The sequence below is a fragment of the Ursus maritimus genome, unplaced genomic scaffold, assembly GCF_017311325.1.
Source record: "Ursus maritimus isolate PB19 unplaced genomic scaffold, ASM1731132v1 scaffold_20, whole genome shotgun sequence".
In the NCBI taxonomy this organism is placed as follows: Eukaryota; Metazoa; Chordata; class Mammalia; order Carnivora; family Ursidae; genus Ursus; species Ursus maritimus.
This window is the reverse complement of record NW_024424453.1, coordinates 45,935,323-45,951,825: the sequence shown is the minus strand read 5'-3', so window position 1 is coordinate 45,951,825 and position 16,503 is coordinate 45,935,323. Positions and strand designations below refer to the sequence as shown.

Below are 16,503 nucleotides of genomic sequence, written 5' to 3'. Positions count from 1 at the left end.
CAGCAGGATATGGGCCTGAGCTCCAATCCATGTTCATCTCGTTTTGTCAAAGAACAGAAGATGTTTTATCAAGTTTGAATAATTAAGATAGTGTGCTAAGGTTACAAGAGAATGCACTGTGTCACACTTAGTCACTCCGGTTCCCATTTGATCTCCAACTTTCACTGAAGCCAATTTCACAGAAGCAGACATTTGATATACTAATCAAAAGACCTCCAGGTTCTTTTTAAGATTTAAGAATAACTCTCCAAGACAATTCCATATTTTCTAAGTAAAATATTTCTGACAGTGGAGGACTAGGGAATCTGGGCCATTTCCCTGGCTAAGGACAAGGAGAAAAGCTAGACAAGACATAACATCTGCTTTAAGACTACATAGAACCAAGACAGTATCACCAGCCCAGAATCTAGAAGATGGAAATCCTGAGAAAGCAGCTTGGCATTTGGGGCCATTTCCCCCTGGAAATTGGGAGACACCAAACAGTTATTTCAGTAACTTTCAGAACTAGGATAAATGCTAATATTTACATCTGCATGGGTATAATCCTTGAAAAGTTTCAGTCTAGAATAATGAGCCAGCCCTTACCTAGGGGTGTCAGGCTAGCTTTGTATATCCTCCCTTAAATTGGATTAAGGTGATTGGGGCTTGCTGGTTTCCTATATACCTAGCAGAAACCAAATCCTCTCTAGAAAGGAAAACAACCTAGGCCTGAACTTCCTCATACAATTTCTTAAATATGTTTAGAACACATAAAAATGCCTGCGTGTTGGGAGATAAGATCACACGAACGACAGACAGGAATAAACCCCCACACAATAGAAACAAGACCCACAGAGCTCTAGACTGTGGATTTATTCGATATAAGCTTAAAACAACTATGCCCACTATGTTAAATAAAAGCTCGAAAATGTCAGTGGGTCAGCTGTAAACCATAAAAAGCAGCACAGCAGATGGGATAAATTCTAGAACTGAAAAACAGAATAAAATGAAATCAATGAGTTTAACATCAGATTAGTCAAAAGTAATGAAAGAATTTAAGGAGAAAATACACAGAATGGAGGACGAACAAAAGGAAAGAAGCCGCCAAATAAAGAGGGTTTGTGTTTTAATCAGATTCTCAGATTTTCAGAAGAAAACGGGGGAGAAGCAATATTTAAAGAGATGATTAAGAATTTTAAACCTCACTGTTAAAAACCAACAAGCTCAACAAATCCAAAGTAGGACACATTAGAAGTCTGAAAAAGATACAGCATGCAATCATCTTAATAAAGCTGATATAACACTATTATTTATCAGACAGAATAGGCTGTAACAAAACGGGTTACTGAAAATCTATGGTATTCCCCAAAAATTGAAGGTTCAATTTACCAAGAATGTTCCAAATGTATGTTAACACCTAAAAATACAGGTTCAAAACACAAAAAAATTGACAGCTGAGGGCAATTAGACAAATCTGTTAATAGCCTACAATTTTAATACATCATCCTCAGCAAGTAATAAGTTTCAGGGGCATATATATACACACACCTGTATAGACTATATATTGGGCCACAGAGCAAATTTCAACCATTTTCAAAGGGTTAAAATCAGAGTATCTGACCACAATGCAATTAAGGTAGAAATGGATAATAAAAGCATAACTAGAAAATCACCACATTTAAATAGCAAGAAATGTACATCTAACCCTCGGTTCAAGGAAAGTACAATGGAAATTAAAATACATATTAAACTGAATAGTTCGCATCAAAACTTGTGAGAATGGAACTTAAGCTATACTTGGAGTAAATTTATAACCTTAAATTCATATATTGGGAAAAGAAATCAACACATTGAAAAGAACACCTCCTGTCCAAGGAAATAGAAGAAAACTGACATAAATTAAATAAAAAACATACTGTAGAAAGTGTCACCAAAGCTATAAACTGGTCTTTGAAAGGGGAAAAAAATTTAACAAAATTGATTAAAAACTGCCAAAGAAAATGAGCATGGTAATGAGGGAGAGGACAGAGCCAGAAACACATAGGAATGTGAGACAAAAAAAGAAAACCAATGTTAGGAATGACAAGGACAGGATTACAGAATCTGCAAACATTAAAATTAAGTGATATGAGCAACAATTTTAATCTATTTGAAAATTTAGATGAAATGGACAAATTCCTTGAGAAACACAATTTCAACAAAACTGACAAGTGAAAAACTAATCCTATGTCTATAAAATAATTAAATCTGTAATTAAAAACCTTTGCACAAAGAAAAATCTAGGCCCAAATGTTTTACTAGCCGAATGTTTTACTAGTATTTTTATCAAATACTTTTATTTCAAGAATGCAAATTTAGTTTAACACTATATTAACAGAATAAAAGAGTCCGAATCATCTCAGTAAATGAAGGGGAAAAAAAGCCCATGTTTTAAGAGTCATTCATGATAAAAACTCAGCTTATGAAAAATACCAAAAACTTCCCCTATGAGGCACCAGGGTGGGTCAGTCAGTTAAGCCTCTGCCTTCAGCTCAGGTCATCAGGTTCCCTGTTCAGCTGGGAGCCTGCTGCTCTCTCCCCTTCCCACTCATGCTCTTTCATGCTCTGTTGCTTTCTCTAATAAAATCTTTAAAAAAATAAAAAAACAGAACTTCCCATAGGAAACAGGACAAAACACAAATGTTACCTTTTCTATGCAGTACTACGCTAGATGTTCTATCAGTACAGCGTAATAAAAAAAAATGTAACCACTAGAAAGGGAGAGAGAAAACTGCCATCATTTCTCAATTATGATGGCACAATGTTTATAATAATCTGAATTGTTAGAATTTAACAGGTTGTGGAATATAATCTCAACATACGAAACCAAACTTCCTATATGCTAACAATTGAAAAATAAAATTTTGTAAGACATCAAAAAATTACATTGCAATAAAATTTATGAAAATGTACAAGGCCAATTTAAAAACTGGAAAACAAATTAAAGATGACCAAGTCCTAAAGAACTTGAAGGATATCCCATGTTCATAGAAGACACAATATGTTAAAGGTGTTCAGATTATTCTACAGTTTTAATTTCCAATCAAAAGCCTGACAAGGTTTCTTCTTCTTTTTTTTGGTGTTCCTTAACAACGTGTTTCTGAAATTTATATAAAAAAGCAAAGGGCCATTAACAGCCAAGGGAAGATTAAAGAACAGGTTGGGATGGGAGAGGTACTTGCTTTACTGTATCTTAATTATCTTAAGGCTACAGTAAGTCAAGACCCAAAGGTAAGAACTCTCTCTGTAATGTAACAGACTCCAGAAATAGACTCATGGACACTTGATTTATACCGCACAGGAGTACTGCAGAAGGGTAGGAAAAGGATATTTTCTCCATGAAATGAAACAAAAAGCATCCAAAAACAGTTCACACTGTACTCAACAAATGAATTCCAGGTGGACTACAAAGCTAAATACAAAAGATAAACTTTCTTGAAAAGAATACAAGAGACTACCTTCACATCTCAGAAGGTTTTTTATACGGGGTCTAGAAAGCTATAGGCACACAAAAGATTGAAAAATAAGGCTACATTAAAATAATACATTCCTAGGCAATTTGCAACACTAATGATGGGCCTATATACAAGACATATAAAGAACTATGACAAATAATAAAAGAAAAACTAACAGAAAAATGGACTAGAATCAAAACTTATATAAAAGGATTTCCAAATGGCCATCCATCCACACCAGTAACCTGGAAAAGGCAAATTAAACAAAATGAGAACTCATTATTCACCCACCAGAAAGGGAAAATTATAAAGATTAATATGGGCTGATTAGGATGTGAGAATTAAAAGAACGTTCAATATCCTACTTAGCAATTCTACTTTATTAGGTAAATACCCACCAAAAAACGTATGCATATACGCTCTGAGAGAGATGTAAAAGGATATTCCTATAGTATTTGTAATATCCTCAAACTAGAAACAATGCAAATATCCACCAACAATAGAATAATGTGTGAAGTGGAGTAAAGAGAAAGAAATGGACACACAAAAGGAATCCTATTTATCAGTGAAAATAAAGCCGCTGCATGCAGCATTCTGGATCAATTTCATAAAAACTGAGGAAAATACAAAAAATACTTTGATTCTATTTACATTGTTTAAAATGTAGGTGTAATTAAGTAATTATGTTGAGAGAGAAATACTTCAGTATTAGAACCAGAAATCGGTAATTACTACAAAAGCTAGGAGAGTAGTTACCTTTTGGAGAGGGGAACTGGGACAGGCCAGTGACTGGCTAAGGGCATGAGGAAACTTCTGGAGTACTGGCACAGTTCTGTTCTCTTGACCTGGGTTGTGGTTACAAAGTTGCTTATTTTGTGGTAATTCACTACAGTATACAGTTTTGTGTTCTTCTGTGTTATATTTCATGGTAACAGAAGTTTACTTCAAAAGAAAATTAAACATCATGACATTTGTTTAGGGATGGTCTGTTGCAATTTCCTACCATCTCAATTGCAATTGCTGTTGAGCTAGCCATTTATCCACAATTCCACCTACCTTAACTGAGGATTACGCAGCAAGGTAGATGTCTGACAAAACCCACATCAAGCAGCAGTTCCAGCAAGATGAAGATAATTCTGGAGATTGGTTGCATGACAGTGTACTCAAAAGTACTGAACTGTACATTTAAAAATGTACGGATGTGAGATGGTAAATTCTGTTATGTATTTTTTGCCACAAATAAAACTTAAAAAAAGGAAGGTGCAGGAGCTCCAAATCTCATCTTACGGCACTTCAGCTATGAAAACAGTAATACTCTAGAAGATGCTTTTATACTATCTAGCCCTCTGGCCTCTTGGTCATGGCCTAGGGACTCAAAAGAAGTAAATCTCTACAAATGCCAACTCAGGTAGGTAATAATGTAAGTTTGAAAACTGAATTTTATCTTTGGATTTGCTGTCTCACTGCCTTATTTATACTCCAAAGCACTCAGCTTTTTTCAATTCTAAAATGTGGAACAAAAACAAAAGCTATTTTATAGCCTAAAAGTTTAATAGTTTGGTATTAGTATGGTGTATGGTTAGTGATCACACATGAATTTAGAGATTTAAAGAATATTCTGAGCCAATTATTGTATATTCCAATGTATTTAAACTACCATAATTTCACTTTTGTGCTACAATAAAACCACAAATGGGGTTACAGTATGGTGTTTTACTGAACCACTGAACCAAAATGGTGTTCCCTAAAACTGAGAAAGGTGGAAGATCATTTCTGCTTTTAATGAGAAAATTCTACAATGAAGACTTGACTGGTTATATACTTTACGGAGCAGGACCTTTTGTTAGAGACCTATCCTCATTTAAAGGAGATAAAGTTCCTACATGGCAAGGTATCTTCTCCCCCTTCACTCATTCATAAAAAGTCAAAATGGGATTATAATTCTCAAGTAGAAAGAAGGAAAAACAAAATAGTAGGTTGATGTTGAAGTAATCTAGCACTTCTTTTCTATAACAGTCCTCCCCTTATCTGTGAGGGACATGTTTTAAGACCCCCAGTGGATGCCTAAACATGCAGACAGTATCCAACTCTATATGTTCCGTATTTTCCTACACATAATACCTATAATAAAGTTTAATTTATAAATTAGGCACAGTGATTAACAATAAAATATAATACTGACAAAAATCTACTGTAATAAAAGTTAACGTGAATGTGGTCTCTCTCTCTCAAAAGATCTTATTGTAGTGTACTCACCCTGCTTCTCGTGATGATATGAGATAATAAAATACCTACGTGATGAGATCATGTGAGGTGAATGACGTGGGCATTGTGATGTGTGTTAGGCTACTATTGACATTCTGAAGATGCATCATAAGGAGGATCATTTGCTTCTGGATCACGGTTGACTGCGGGAAACAAACTGAGGAAAGCCAAACCACAAACAAGTGCGGAGGACTACTGTACACATATTCTCTAAAATCTTTGTAAACGTGAACAAGGAAGAAATTATGTGTTCAGTACTCTGTAACTCCCTTCAAAAATAAAATTTTTATAAAAGACAACACTTAAAACAAAATTTGAATTAACTTTATTTCCCCTACAGTCAACAACTTCTCTGCATTGACTTTTAAAGCAACAAAGTAAAATAAAATCCCCCAAATGACAAGGTATCAGAAATCCAGATTTAGTTACACTTTATTTGTGAAAATGTTCAGGCATTTTATTGGTCTGTAAAAGAACCATCATCTGGGTCAAAAATGAATTCTATAAATCAAAGAATATTCTACACTTTGGAAAAGAAAATCAGCAGTAACATTCTCACTGAATATTGTAAATTACACTTTTCTTCATAAAAGGTACATACTATTCTGCACTTTTCCACCAAAAGCAGTGGTAAGTTATGCTTGTTTATATAAAAAAAAGTTATATCCTGTGGCAGGAAAAACCCTTTCTCTTTCACTTTTACTAAACAACTGGAGAAAATTTTCAAGTCTATATAAAGTTGCCTATAAGCTGGAAAATGAACATGTTCAATCTCCATTAATATTTTAGTGCATTTTTTGACAATTGTCACATTTTTAATAAAAGTAAGAAAATGCATATAGCATTAAAGAGTGTTTCATCAAATGCTTCAGGGATTTAAAAAAATGGAGCAGAGGATAAAAATCATTGTGATGGATGAAACTATTATAAAATGAGAGAAATCCAGGCAAAGTTTACAAATCCTTTGTCATTTTGAAGAGTCACAGAAAAGGAACTTTGGATACCTGTCCACCTTAAGGGTTTTTTTCCTTAATCTTTTGCATGTAAACATAGTGCTAATCTCAGTGATACCAAAACCCAACCTGGTAAGCAACAAACATTCTGTGCAGTTGCCATGCCTTCCAAAGGATATAAATTTAGCCCTTGAATGAACAATGCACGAGATCTGCTCTGTTAAGTACCTGGTGAAAACAACTGCTAACAGCAGCAATGTGTCAACATAAAAAACTATTTGCATCAATTAGTTACTCAGAGGTCCATCTTTGAAACAGCAGCTTCTTTGACAGAGCAAACAGTAAGCAACAGAAAATGTACATTTGATGAAACAATCTTTGCATTGGAGAAACATGAAAATAAATATAGTTCAAGGAAGTATAATTATTTTTCTAATACCTCTTTCTCAGACCTGTACTAGTTTACTGGTTCAAGAAACTCACATCACATTTTGTCATTTGTATTTTACATATTGCTATCTGGGTAATTCAAATAAAATGTAGGTCTTGTAAAAAATAAAAACATTGACAAGTATGCATGTGCCAGGGACCAAATTAGAGGGTTCTTTGGTGCAATTAGTCCAAATTCTCAGATTTGAAGGATAATATGTACCAATAAAAAAATTCTGCTGTTAGACATTTACAGCAGTGCTCTGTCTTGCTTCACGTTACAAATAGAAAATAGCTGTTCTCAATAAGCCAATTTTATTTTTTAAATCAGGCATTGCCAGAAAATTTTGTACATTAATCTGGACCAATGATGGTTCTGTACCCTCTGTTGTGAAACATGACATGAGCTAAAGGCAAAGACCGGTTCTCACAAGGACAACTGCTTCAAGTTAGGAACCAGAACAGTGTATTTAAACAGTCTTCTTAGATATTTTCTTGCCCTTCTTAAAAACTAGCTTATTTTTAATGTAGCCACGCTTCCTTTTTGTAGTCTAAAAAAGAAAACAGAACACATGATATTAGTGTAGGTTTCCCACGGATTAAAAAAATACACAAATGGTTTACAGCACTGTGATGAAGACTGTCTTAACAAAGCCCTTACAGTTTGTCTTACGGCTGGACTGCTTGAACAATCAATGAGCACCAATAATAGTTCTATGCTAAGTAGGCTGAGAGATCCAAGGTAAATTGAACTATGTCCCTTGCTTTAAGATGAAAGCACTACCAGAGCATTCCTCAAATGTTGTATCATCTATTCCTTACCATCAGGTAAATGAACTCCTTCCTCCCCTCTCAACCACTAAATGCTTAGCTAGCTATAATTATTACTCACATTTCCAGGCATGACAGAATATAACAATGGACTAAGGAATCAGGAAATGTTAATGCGGCTCCTGGTTTAGCCTCCAAGAATTAGCTGTGTATCAGAAATACAAATTAACTCAGGAACTTTTATTATGTGTAAAATGAGGATAATTGTACCTATCTACAAAATGAAAGAAATAAAATTACTTGGCATATTCTCCCAATTTAGGTAGAAAAATACGAACTTAAAAAATGAAAAACAAAACAAAAACCAAACACCAAGAAAAAGAAAGCTGTAACATTCTTTGAGTTTCATAGATCTTTAAAAAATATCATTTTTCTAAACACTTCAGGATCCCTCTAATATACTTTCAACAGATGTTTTCTGGTGTAAGAAACAAATCAATACAAATGTTGTGTTAGACCTTATTGCAAAATATTGGCTATGTTAGAATCTTAGAAGATAAATCATATAGACACATGTGTCTGCCACTCTGACACAGCCACAGATACTGAAACGAGCAAATACATTGTGCAAACGAATAATTTAAAGCACTTAGAAGTTAGAAGAGGCTGAAGACTAAAATATAACTCCTGCAGGGGGCTTCAGAAAGTTAGAATAAATGCTAGATGATGTGACTTATGATGTCAGTTTAAAACAATTTTTAATTTTTTCTAATAGGCATAAGAATACAAGGCAAGGGGCGCCTGGGTGGCGCAGTCATTAAGCGTATGCCTTTGGCTCAGGGCGTGATCCCTGCGTTCTGGGATCGAGCCCCACATCAGGCTCCTCCGCTGGGAGGCTGCTTCTCCCTCTCCCACTCCCCCTGCTTGTGTTCCCTCTCTCACTGGCTGTCTCTCTGTCAAATAAATAAATAAAATCTTTAAAAAAAAAAAAGAATACAAGGCAAAAGGCAATTTTTCTTAAGGTTATAAAAATTAGCTACTGCTAAATTGTCCATAATTTATGTTACTCTATTATTATTATAAAGGCAAAAAAGTAAAAAATTTCAAAGGGCACAATTTAAAAAGATTCAAACCAGGTTAAGGAGTTAAGTTTCCTTATCATCATTACCTAAAGATTTCTAAAATGAAATCTTTTATATAAGATCTTGTAAAATGCCCCAGGTCTATGTAAGTATGTAACTAGACCCTCAGTGACCCATGCTAAAAAGTCTTTTCTCCAGCCCTGGACTACACACAATTCTAGTGCCTCAGCCTTGTCAGCTTTGTAGTAGCGGGAATAAGTCCTCAAATGACTACACAGCCCCAAAAGTAAAAACGGGGGTGGGGAGAGGAAAGCAAATATTCCTCTAGTGCTAATATAAAACACAATATAAATACATGGGAAACCCGAAATTCAAAATCCATGTTGTTGGCTACTAAATTGTATGTTTTGGGCATACAAGGCAGACTAATTTTTATTTATCCATTCATTTCCTGACTTTGGGGAAATGACGGGAAGACAAAAGAGGTCAGATTAAGAAAATTCACTATCATCAGACAGCAAATTTGATGGCCTTGCCTTCTCAGAAAGGGTAGACTTTAACTGGGCTTAGATGGCTCAGGAGTAAGTGCTTTGAGACTAGCAGCATTTGTTTTGACTTCTGCGCTGATGTGACTCACCAGTTTCTCCGCCCATATGGCTATGAAAAACCAGATCATTTGACCTGTCATTTGATGTAAATACTGTTAAGTGAATTTGATATGACTAACACATGCATGTCAGCTCCATGTGACATATTTAAATATATCAGTCTAGATATGGTGATGTATACCTGACAGAAAGTATTAGTTTAAAAAGTTTCTATTTATATATCCTACAGCTCATATTTAGCACTTTTATAATATACATTGAAATAATCTGTACTTTGAATATATTTTAAGTATATTTTAAGTAATGCAAAAGGAAAGACAATTGCTTTAATGATTTAAAAAAAACTCATCCAAGCAATGTAAACCTAAGCATCATAACACTGAAATCGGTCTAATAATTAGTATTATAAGAGTAGTACCTTAAAATACAACCTTAATATTTTACCTGACTGCTCATTATTGCCCATCTCCTACAGAGAGCAACCTATATAAATACTCATTTTTAGTAGCCTATTATAGCAAAGATTAAATCTATTTGGCTTAAGTGAGCAATAATGACCTTCAATAAAATACTTCATATCTTATTAAATATTTATTACAAAAGGACTAGAATAGTCTCATCATCGTAATTCCTGTCTACAACCTTTGTCATGATAATTACATTTAAAAATAATTATCTTAAGATAAATGATTTCTTTAAAATTCAAGACTCTGTCAATCAATTCAGACTTAGTTTTCACTCAGTGAATAACATAGTAGCAAAGTACTAAGAATGGAACATGAAAATGCAATATAAATTTGCTTTGACCAAAAGATGAGAAACCAATCACATTTTTACATTCACAAAAGTTCGGAAAGTGATGGCCACAGATATATCTTACTCTCAAGTAAGTCTTACTAATGGGAATGACCCAAACTAAATCCAGAATGCCTCTGGAAAATCTCAGCTTGGTTCACTGATAATCACGATGCTATCCAGAAAAGGCTGCTGCATGGGATATCTCAAGTACTCAGTTTGAAAGGAATGGCCCTAATACGCTAGTTTGATACTTACTTTGTATATAAGCCATAGTCTACACAGATCTGGCAAATGAAAATTTATTAGTAATTTTCAGCAACTGTTTTTCAGACCAACCGAGTTACCCTTTTATGGACATGACTTCCCTTGGCACCCACCTTCTTTGACAAATACTTCTGTTTTGGGAAAATGTTGGTGACTCGAGGTTTATGGTCTAGTGTCTCCCTGTTATCAGGTGCTTTCACTTTATATATCCTTACAAGCCAGTGTTCTGATGTAAAGGCTTCCTCCAAATGTTTGAATTTAATGTCCTTGTTTCCAATCTCAGCATTACGTGTTCGATCAAAACCTGGGGGTGTACGAAAATCCAGCTGCAAAAGTGGCATTAGTATGAGATGTTAACCGTATTGGAAAACATTCAGTATTAGAAGATAGTAAATGTTATAATCAGAGTGAAACTCTCTCCCTTTAAACTAGGAAAACAGAATCAGAGCAATATATCGTAACATTTCTCATATGTTGCTAACTAGATAGGAAGAAATCAGGAAGAGAGAAACTAAATACAGCAGAATTAGAATTTCACTGAACCCTTAGTAGATGAGCAGCCTACAGGCATAAAAACCCAGAACAGCCAACCAAAGGAAATCCATCAAAGCCCTTTTTATAGGTATACAGAGAAACACACAGAAGGGACTTCTTTTCTGTCTCAGGGCCTTGCACTAGCTACTCTCTCAGCCTGAAAGTTCTTCATTCAGTTCTTCCGCTAGGCTGGCTCCTTTCTATCCTTTGGTCTCAGCCCAAACACCACCTATTCAGGGAAATATTTTCTTGAAATTGGTGGGTGAGAAGTCTCTTCCATTGTTTCCTCACCTTTTACTCTACAGCATTCACTGCTAAAGTTTTTTTATTTATCTTTAAAATTACCTGTATCCTCCACCAGGATGTAAGCTGCATGATGACTTTCTTTTATTCAGAGTGTGGTTTTATCTCCCCAGTGTTATTTGTTAAATAAATGCACAAGTAAGCAGTGATACTACATCCAGAAAGTGGAAACTATAAAGGAAGTTAGAAAAGCCAAACCACAGGAGGATTTATGAGGAATGAAAAAAGGAAAAAATGGGGGGAGGGGAGAAGATTTTAAGAAATTCTCAAACTAAGTTTATGTTCACACACAGCATAAGCAAATTCAACTTTAAAACAAAAACAAACGCTGATGAGGGAGTACCCGTTCTTGCATATCTATACGATAGAAAAGTTGTACTCATGTCTTAAACTTTTATTATTCTTGAATAGGGAAGACATCAAAACAAACGCATGCTAGAAGCATGACTCGAAACTGCTGATAAATTTAAAGGTTGCACCACGAAAAAATCTTTTGATGCTATCATTATAACCAGAAAAACTAATCTTTGACCCATTTTCTGAGATACCTATTTATCATGGTTTAAGGGCTTCTTTCTTAATTGAGTTTAGAGACCATGCAGTTACCTTCAAAGAAAATCAAAACACAAACAAAACCCTAAATCTTGTAGTAGCAAAATTACTGTCTATTTTTTTAAAGCCACCTGCAGAAAATAAATATAGTCAATGGTACTGTAATAGCATTGTATGGTGACAGATGGTAGCTACACTTAGAAATACAATGTCTGAACTTGTCCAATTACTACATTGTATACCTGAAACTAATATAATATCATGTTGCCAACTGTACTTAAAAAAAAAAAAAGAAAAAAGCCACCTATAAAGTAATTCCAAATGAATAATAATGAAACATTACCTTGACCCCCGTATAAAGTTCAAAAAGCGATTTTTCCTCTATCTTCTAATATCGACCAGAAAACAATACGAAATCAGGCAGTTTTCACTGAAATCTTAGTATGAAGGTCTAACTTGGTATTATAGTCATATAATCTAAGAGCTATAAAGAACCCCAGAAACGAAGTCATCAGTCCAACACCCCTTATATACAGCCAAGGAAAAAAATGAGTCCAGGAAAGATGTGACTTGTCCAAGGGTTACATAACCTGACAGAGCCAGGTCTAAAACCCAGGTATTATGGCAGGAAGTCCACTGTTTTCTTTTTGCCACAATGTCTCTTTGCACATTCACTCATTTTGGGGACCCTTAAGCTTTTGTACGCACATCATTCTAATATTCTAGGAAACTCTTACCCCAGATAGTCTCAGCTAGCTGTGATAACAGAACAGGGATAGAGAGAATATCTGAAGTGACTATGTAACTCAACTTTTTAATTTCAGGCTTTTCCCCACCAAACAGCAAAGTAGCCTACTTCAGATCATGTGGTTTCCTACCTAGAAGACCTCTCCTGTGCAGAAAAATGTCTTCCGAAAGCATGAGATCAAAAGGTAAGATGGCAAGTGAAGGCTGAATTTGAGCCTAGTGTTAATTAGTATTTTGGAAAGAAATCTTTTTGCTAAAAAAATTTCCCCCCTAACTTTTTACATAGTAGTTTTAGAAATGTAAATTTAAGGGGGTGTATGGAATCTTTAGATAGCATATTTTTCTTTACAGCACAACTAAAACATTCATTATCCTGTTTTCGGAGGTAAACAAGACTACTGTAAAAATATTCCTTTGAATAAAGATCATAGGAAAACTGATGTAACCAACCTGCATTTCTCCAAATCTGTAGTACGACATTTTATACATAAGGCAATTCAGCAACGTGGGGGATCCTGCTTTGTCTACACGAAATTCTCCTTGTGGGGTGAAATAGTCACTTTCCTACAAGAAAGGAAATCAAATTTCTGTGTCAGTTCAATTTAACACACTCAAAGCTACTAGTTTCCCCCTCTCATTTCCCCATAAGAAGTAGCTCTTGAGGTATCTTCAAAAAGCCATTAGTTATCTCAAAAAAATATGGTATTAAAAGATTAATTTATAAATTTAACATGACCCCTAAAAGAAACCTGCAAAAATTATCATGGGTTTTTTTTGTTTTTGTTTTTGTTTTTTACTGAGTCTAGAAATCATTTATAAAAAACAAACAAGAATGTCTAAGAAAACACGAGAAAATAACAAGTCTTTGTTGGATGAGGGAGGGCAGATTTTAAACCATGTTATAAAATCTCAATTATTTAAAAAGAATGGTGTCAACACCATGGTTTAATACCAGGCAGACTAGTCCTCTTCAACTGCTCCATCCTCAACCCCATTACACCTTTTGAGTTTTCCTAAAAGTTATTTATTTGTCCCTATGAACTCTAAATAATCAGTTCTTTGGTTGGGGAGGAGAAAGGTCTAAAAAAACTGTGGTAGTTTTTATTGGGATTACATAAAATTTATAAATTAATCTCTCAGAGGGCCAATTTGGCAATATAGATAGAAATTTCTTGTCCAGAATTTATCCTACAGAGATATCTATATATGGGCAAAATAATGAGTATAGAAAGTTATTTATTACACCACTGTTTGTAAGACTAAAAACCTGGAAATAAGTATCCATCAAGAGGGAAAGGTTAAATAAATCATGGTGCACACACACAACCGAGCAACCACCGTACAGATGTGCAATAAAGGAATGAAGAAGGCTCTCCACATATTCTAATATGGGAAGATCTCTAAGATATATTGCAAAGTGAAGAAAGCAAAAACAGAGTGTATACTTTGCTACTAGTTACCTGCTTGAATAAGAATCATAAGAAAACCATAAAACATGGGACATTTTCTTTTCTTGGGGGAGGGGATAAATTTTTATTGTATATCTCTTTATATTTTACTGATCTATTTTTAAAGATTTTATGGGGTGCCTGGGTGGCTCAGGTCGTGGTCCCGGGATCCTGGGATGGCACCCTGCTCAGCAGGGAGCCTGCTTCTCCCTCTCCCTCTCCACCTTCCCCCTGCTCATGTTCTCTCTCTCAAATAAATAAATAAATAAATAAATAAATAAATAAAATCTTTTAAAAAAAATAACAGATTTTATTTATTTATTTGAGTCAGAGAGAGAGAGCATGAGGCCGGAAGAGGGATAAAGAGAAAGGAGAAGGAGACTCCCCACTGAGCAGGGAGCAGCGGATGAGGGGCTTGATCCCAGGACTCTGAGATCATGACCCAAGCCAAACGCAGACACTTAACTGACTGAGCCACCCAGGCGCCCCTATATTTTATTTTTTGAACCACGTGAATGTATTATCTATTTTCAAAGTTCAAGAATAGTCAATTTAAAAGCATGGGAACTGAATCTACCATAAGTCACAATTTTAACACTGCTAGAACAAATCCACAAATGAAAATCACATACTGGAAAAATTAAACTAAGATTACTTTAATACAATGAAGTCATGTTTTAAAATCATAGTTAAGGGAAAACATCACAGCATTTACATTTGAACAGAAAGTTGGGAGCTTTACTTCATCCCTGTCACATGACACACGTACATACATTTCCCCAGCAGTTTCTTTTATTCTGGATCAGTGGTGAATTTTACTCTTATCTTTTGTCCCTTCATCATGTAACCACAATGCTGGGTGCCCATCCTCTATGAGCTCACAACTGAGAGGGAGAGATATCTTAGAACCTATTAACAAAACAGGCTGCATGTGATTTGATGATAACTACACACACAGATGCACCAGAGAAGGGCTTCTGGAGAGTGGATCAATCTGTGGTAGGGAAAGTATTTCACGAAAGAGAAGAGTATATAAACACTGGCATCACATAAGTCAAAGAAAGAAACCACAAGGCAAATTTCACAGGCTAGATTGATGGATGGAAAGAAGCTGACAGGGGGACAAGAGGCCAGCAAAGGAAAGGAGAGTATTAAGGGGTTTACATTCCAAGCTAAGGAGTTTGGATATTGTACCACAGCTCCATTACAGAGATTATTTCATACCAACCCCTAGGCTGAGCCTCATCTACACCCCCACAAATTTTCATAATAGTGCCACAAATTAATTACTCCTGGCCTCCCCTAGTGACAATCTTATGCTACCTTAGTCACCACTGTAACACCAGAACCAAGAATGAGACCTAGTGCTTCAAGCATGTAATGCTGACTGGCCAAAAATAAGCTGCCCATAGCACCAAGCTGACAGTGGCAGGGTTTTAGTTCTAACTCCTGTCTCTCTGATTTCAAGATCCTTAATCTACTGAAGGCTTTTAGGCTGGACAATGATATGCTGAATGTCATGTTAGATAAGGACAGGAAACAAGATGAAGGCAAAGAGAGCAATCTCAAGGTTACTGTCCTATTTCATGTTTATAATCATAAGGGTTAGTATCATCACAGTGGAAGCAAGGAAAGGGCAGAACTGAGAGGCTACAGAGGAGTAAAAAGCAAGAGTCTTGAGAGGGGACAGTTTCACAGGGGAGAACAGAAGTATCAATGAATTTTAAAAGTTTTAAACCAGGAAAAAGGTCCAATGCTTTACTATTTCAATAAATAGTAAAGTCAGAGTAAGGAACTAATTTAGGGGATAAGATGATGAAAACAAAGATGAGACAATTAGCAAGATAAGAAAATTACTTGGACACTGGCAGCTGTCTCTCACACATGTGGAATGATCTAGTTCCTTACCCGAATGTCTTTTGGATGTTCCCCTTCAGCTATCCTAACCATCCAGAGAAACTTGTTGATGTCATCACCAGAATAGCCAATAACTCCTCCAAAAATAACCAAAACATAATCTACATCCAGACTCCTCATGATTTTATAGGCTGCTGATTCATTTGAAGACATTGCTTTTCCCACCTATAGAATAAAAAATGAGAATGTGTGTACTTAGTCCCACAGGACACTAAAAATAAGAACGAATGTACGCTGGACAGAATGCACCTCAAGAGTTTGATTTACACGGAATTCTTTCTAAAGAGACGATTTGCTATGAATTAAGCAAATTTACCAAGATCTATTAGCATCTCACTTATTACCAATTACAGCAGGAA

General features: G+C 35.3%; 1 protein-coding gene and 1 long non-coding RNA gene across 2 annotated transcripts in view; one reads left to right on the top strand and one right to left on the bottom strand.

Moving 5' to 3' along the window:
• Window positions 1–6,046: 6,046 nt before the first annotated feature.
• The window catches only part of STT3B (STT3 oligosaccharyltransferase complex catalytic subunit B), a 102,982-nt gene continuing 92,525 nt past the window's right edge, over window positions 6,047–16,503 (bottom strand). The window contains exons 13-16 of the mRNA XM_040636894.1: window positions 16,136–16,309; window positions 13,230–13,343; window positions 10,757–10,969; window positions 6,047–7,671 (exon numbers count right to left, since the gene is read on the bottom strand). Of these exons, the coding sequence (XP_040492828.1) occupies window positions 7,591–7,671; window positions 10,757–10,969; window positions 13,230–13,343; window positions 16,136–16,309 (582 nt within the window). The 3' untranslated portion in view covers window positions 6,047–7,590. The remainder of the gene's footprint in view (window positions 7,672–10,756; window positions 10,970–13,229; window positions 13,344–16,135; window positions 16,310–16,503) is intronic.
• Window positions 12,332–16,503, top strand: part of LOC103680125 — a 73,167-nt gene continuing 68,995 nt past the window's right edge. Inside the window, exon 1 of the long non-coding RNA XR_573056.2 lies at window positions 12,332–12,964. This is a non-coding gene — a long non-coding RNA (uncharacterized LOC103680125). The remainder of the gene's footprint in view (window positions 12,965–16,503) is intronic.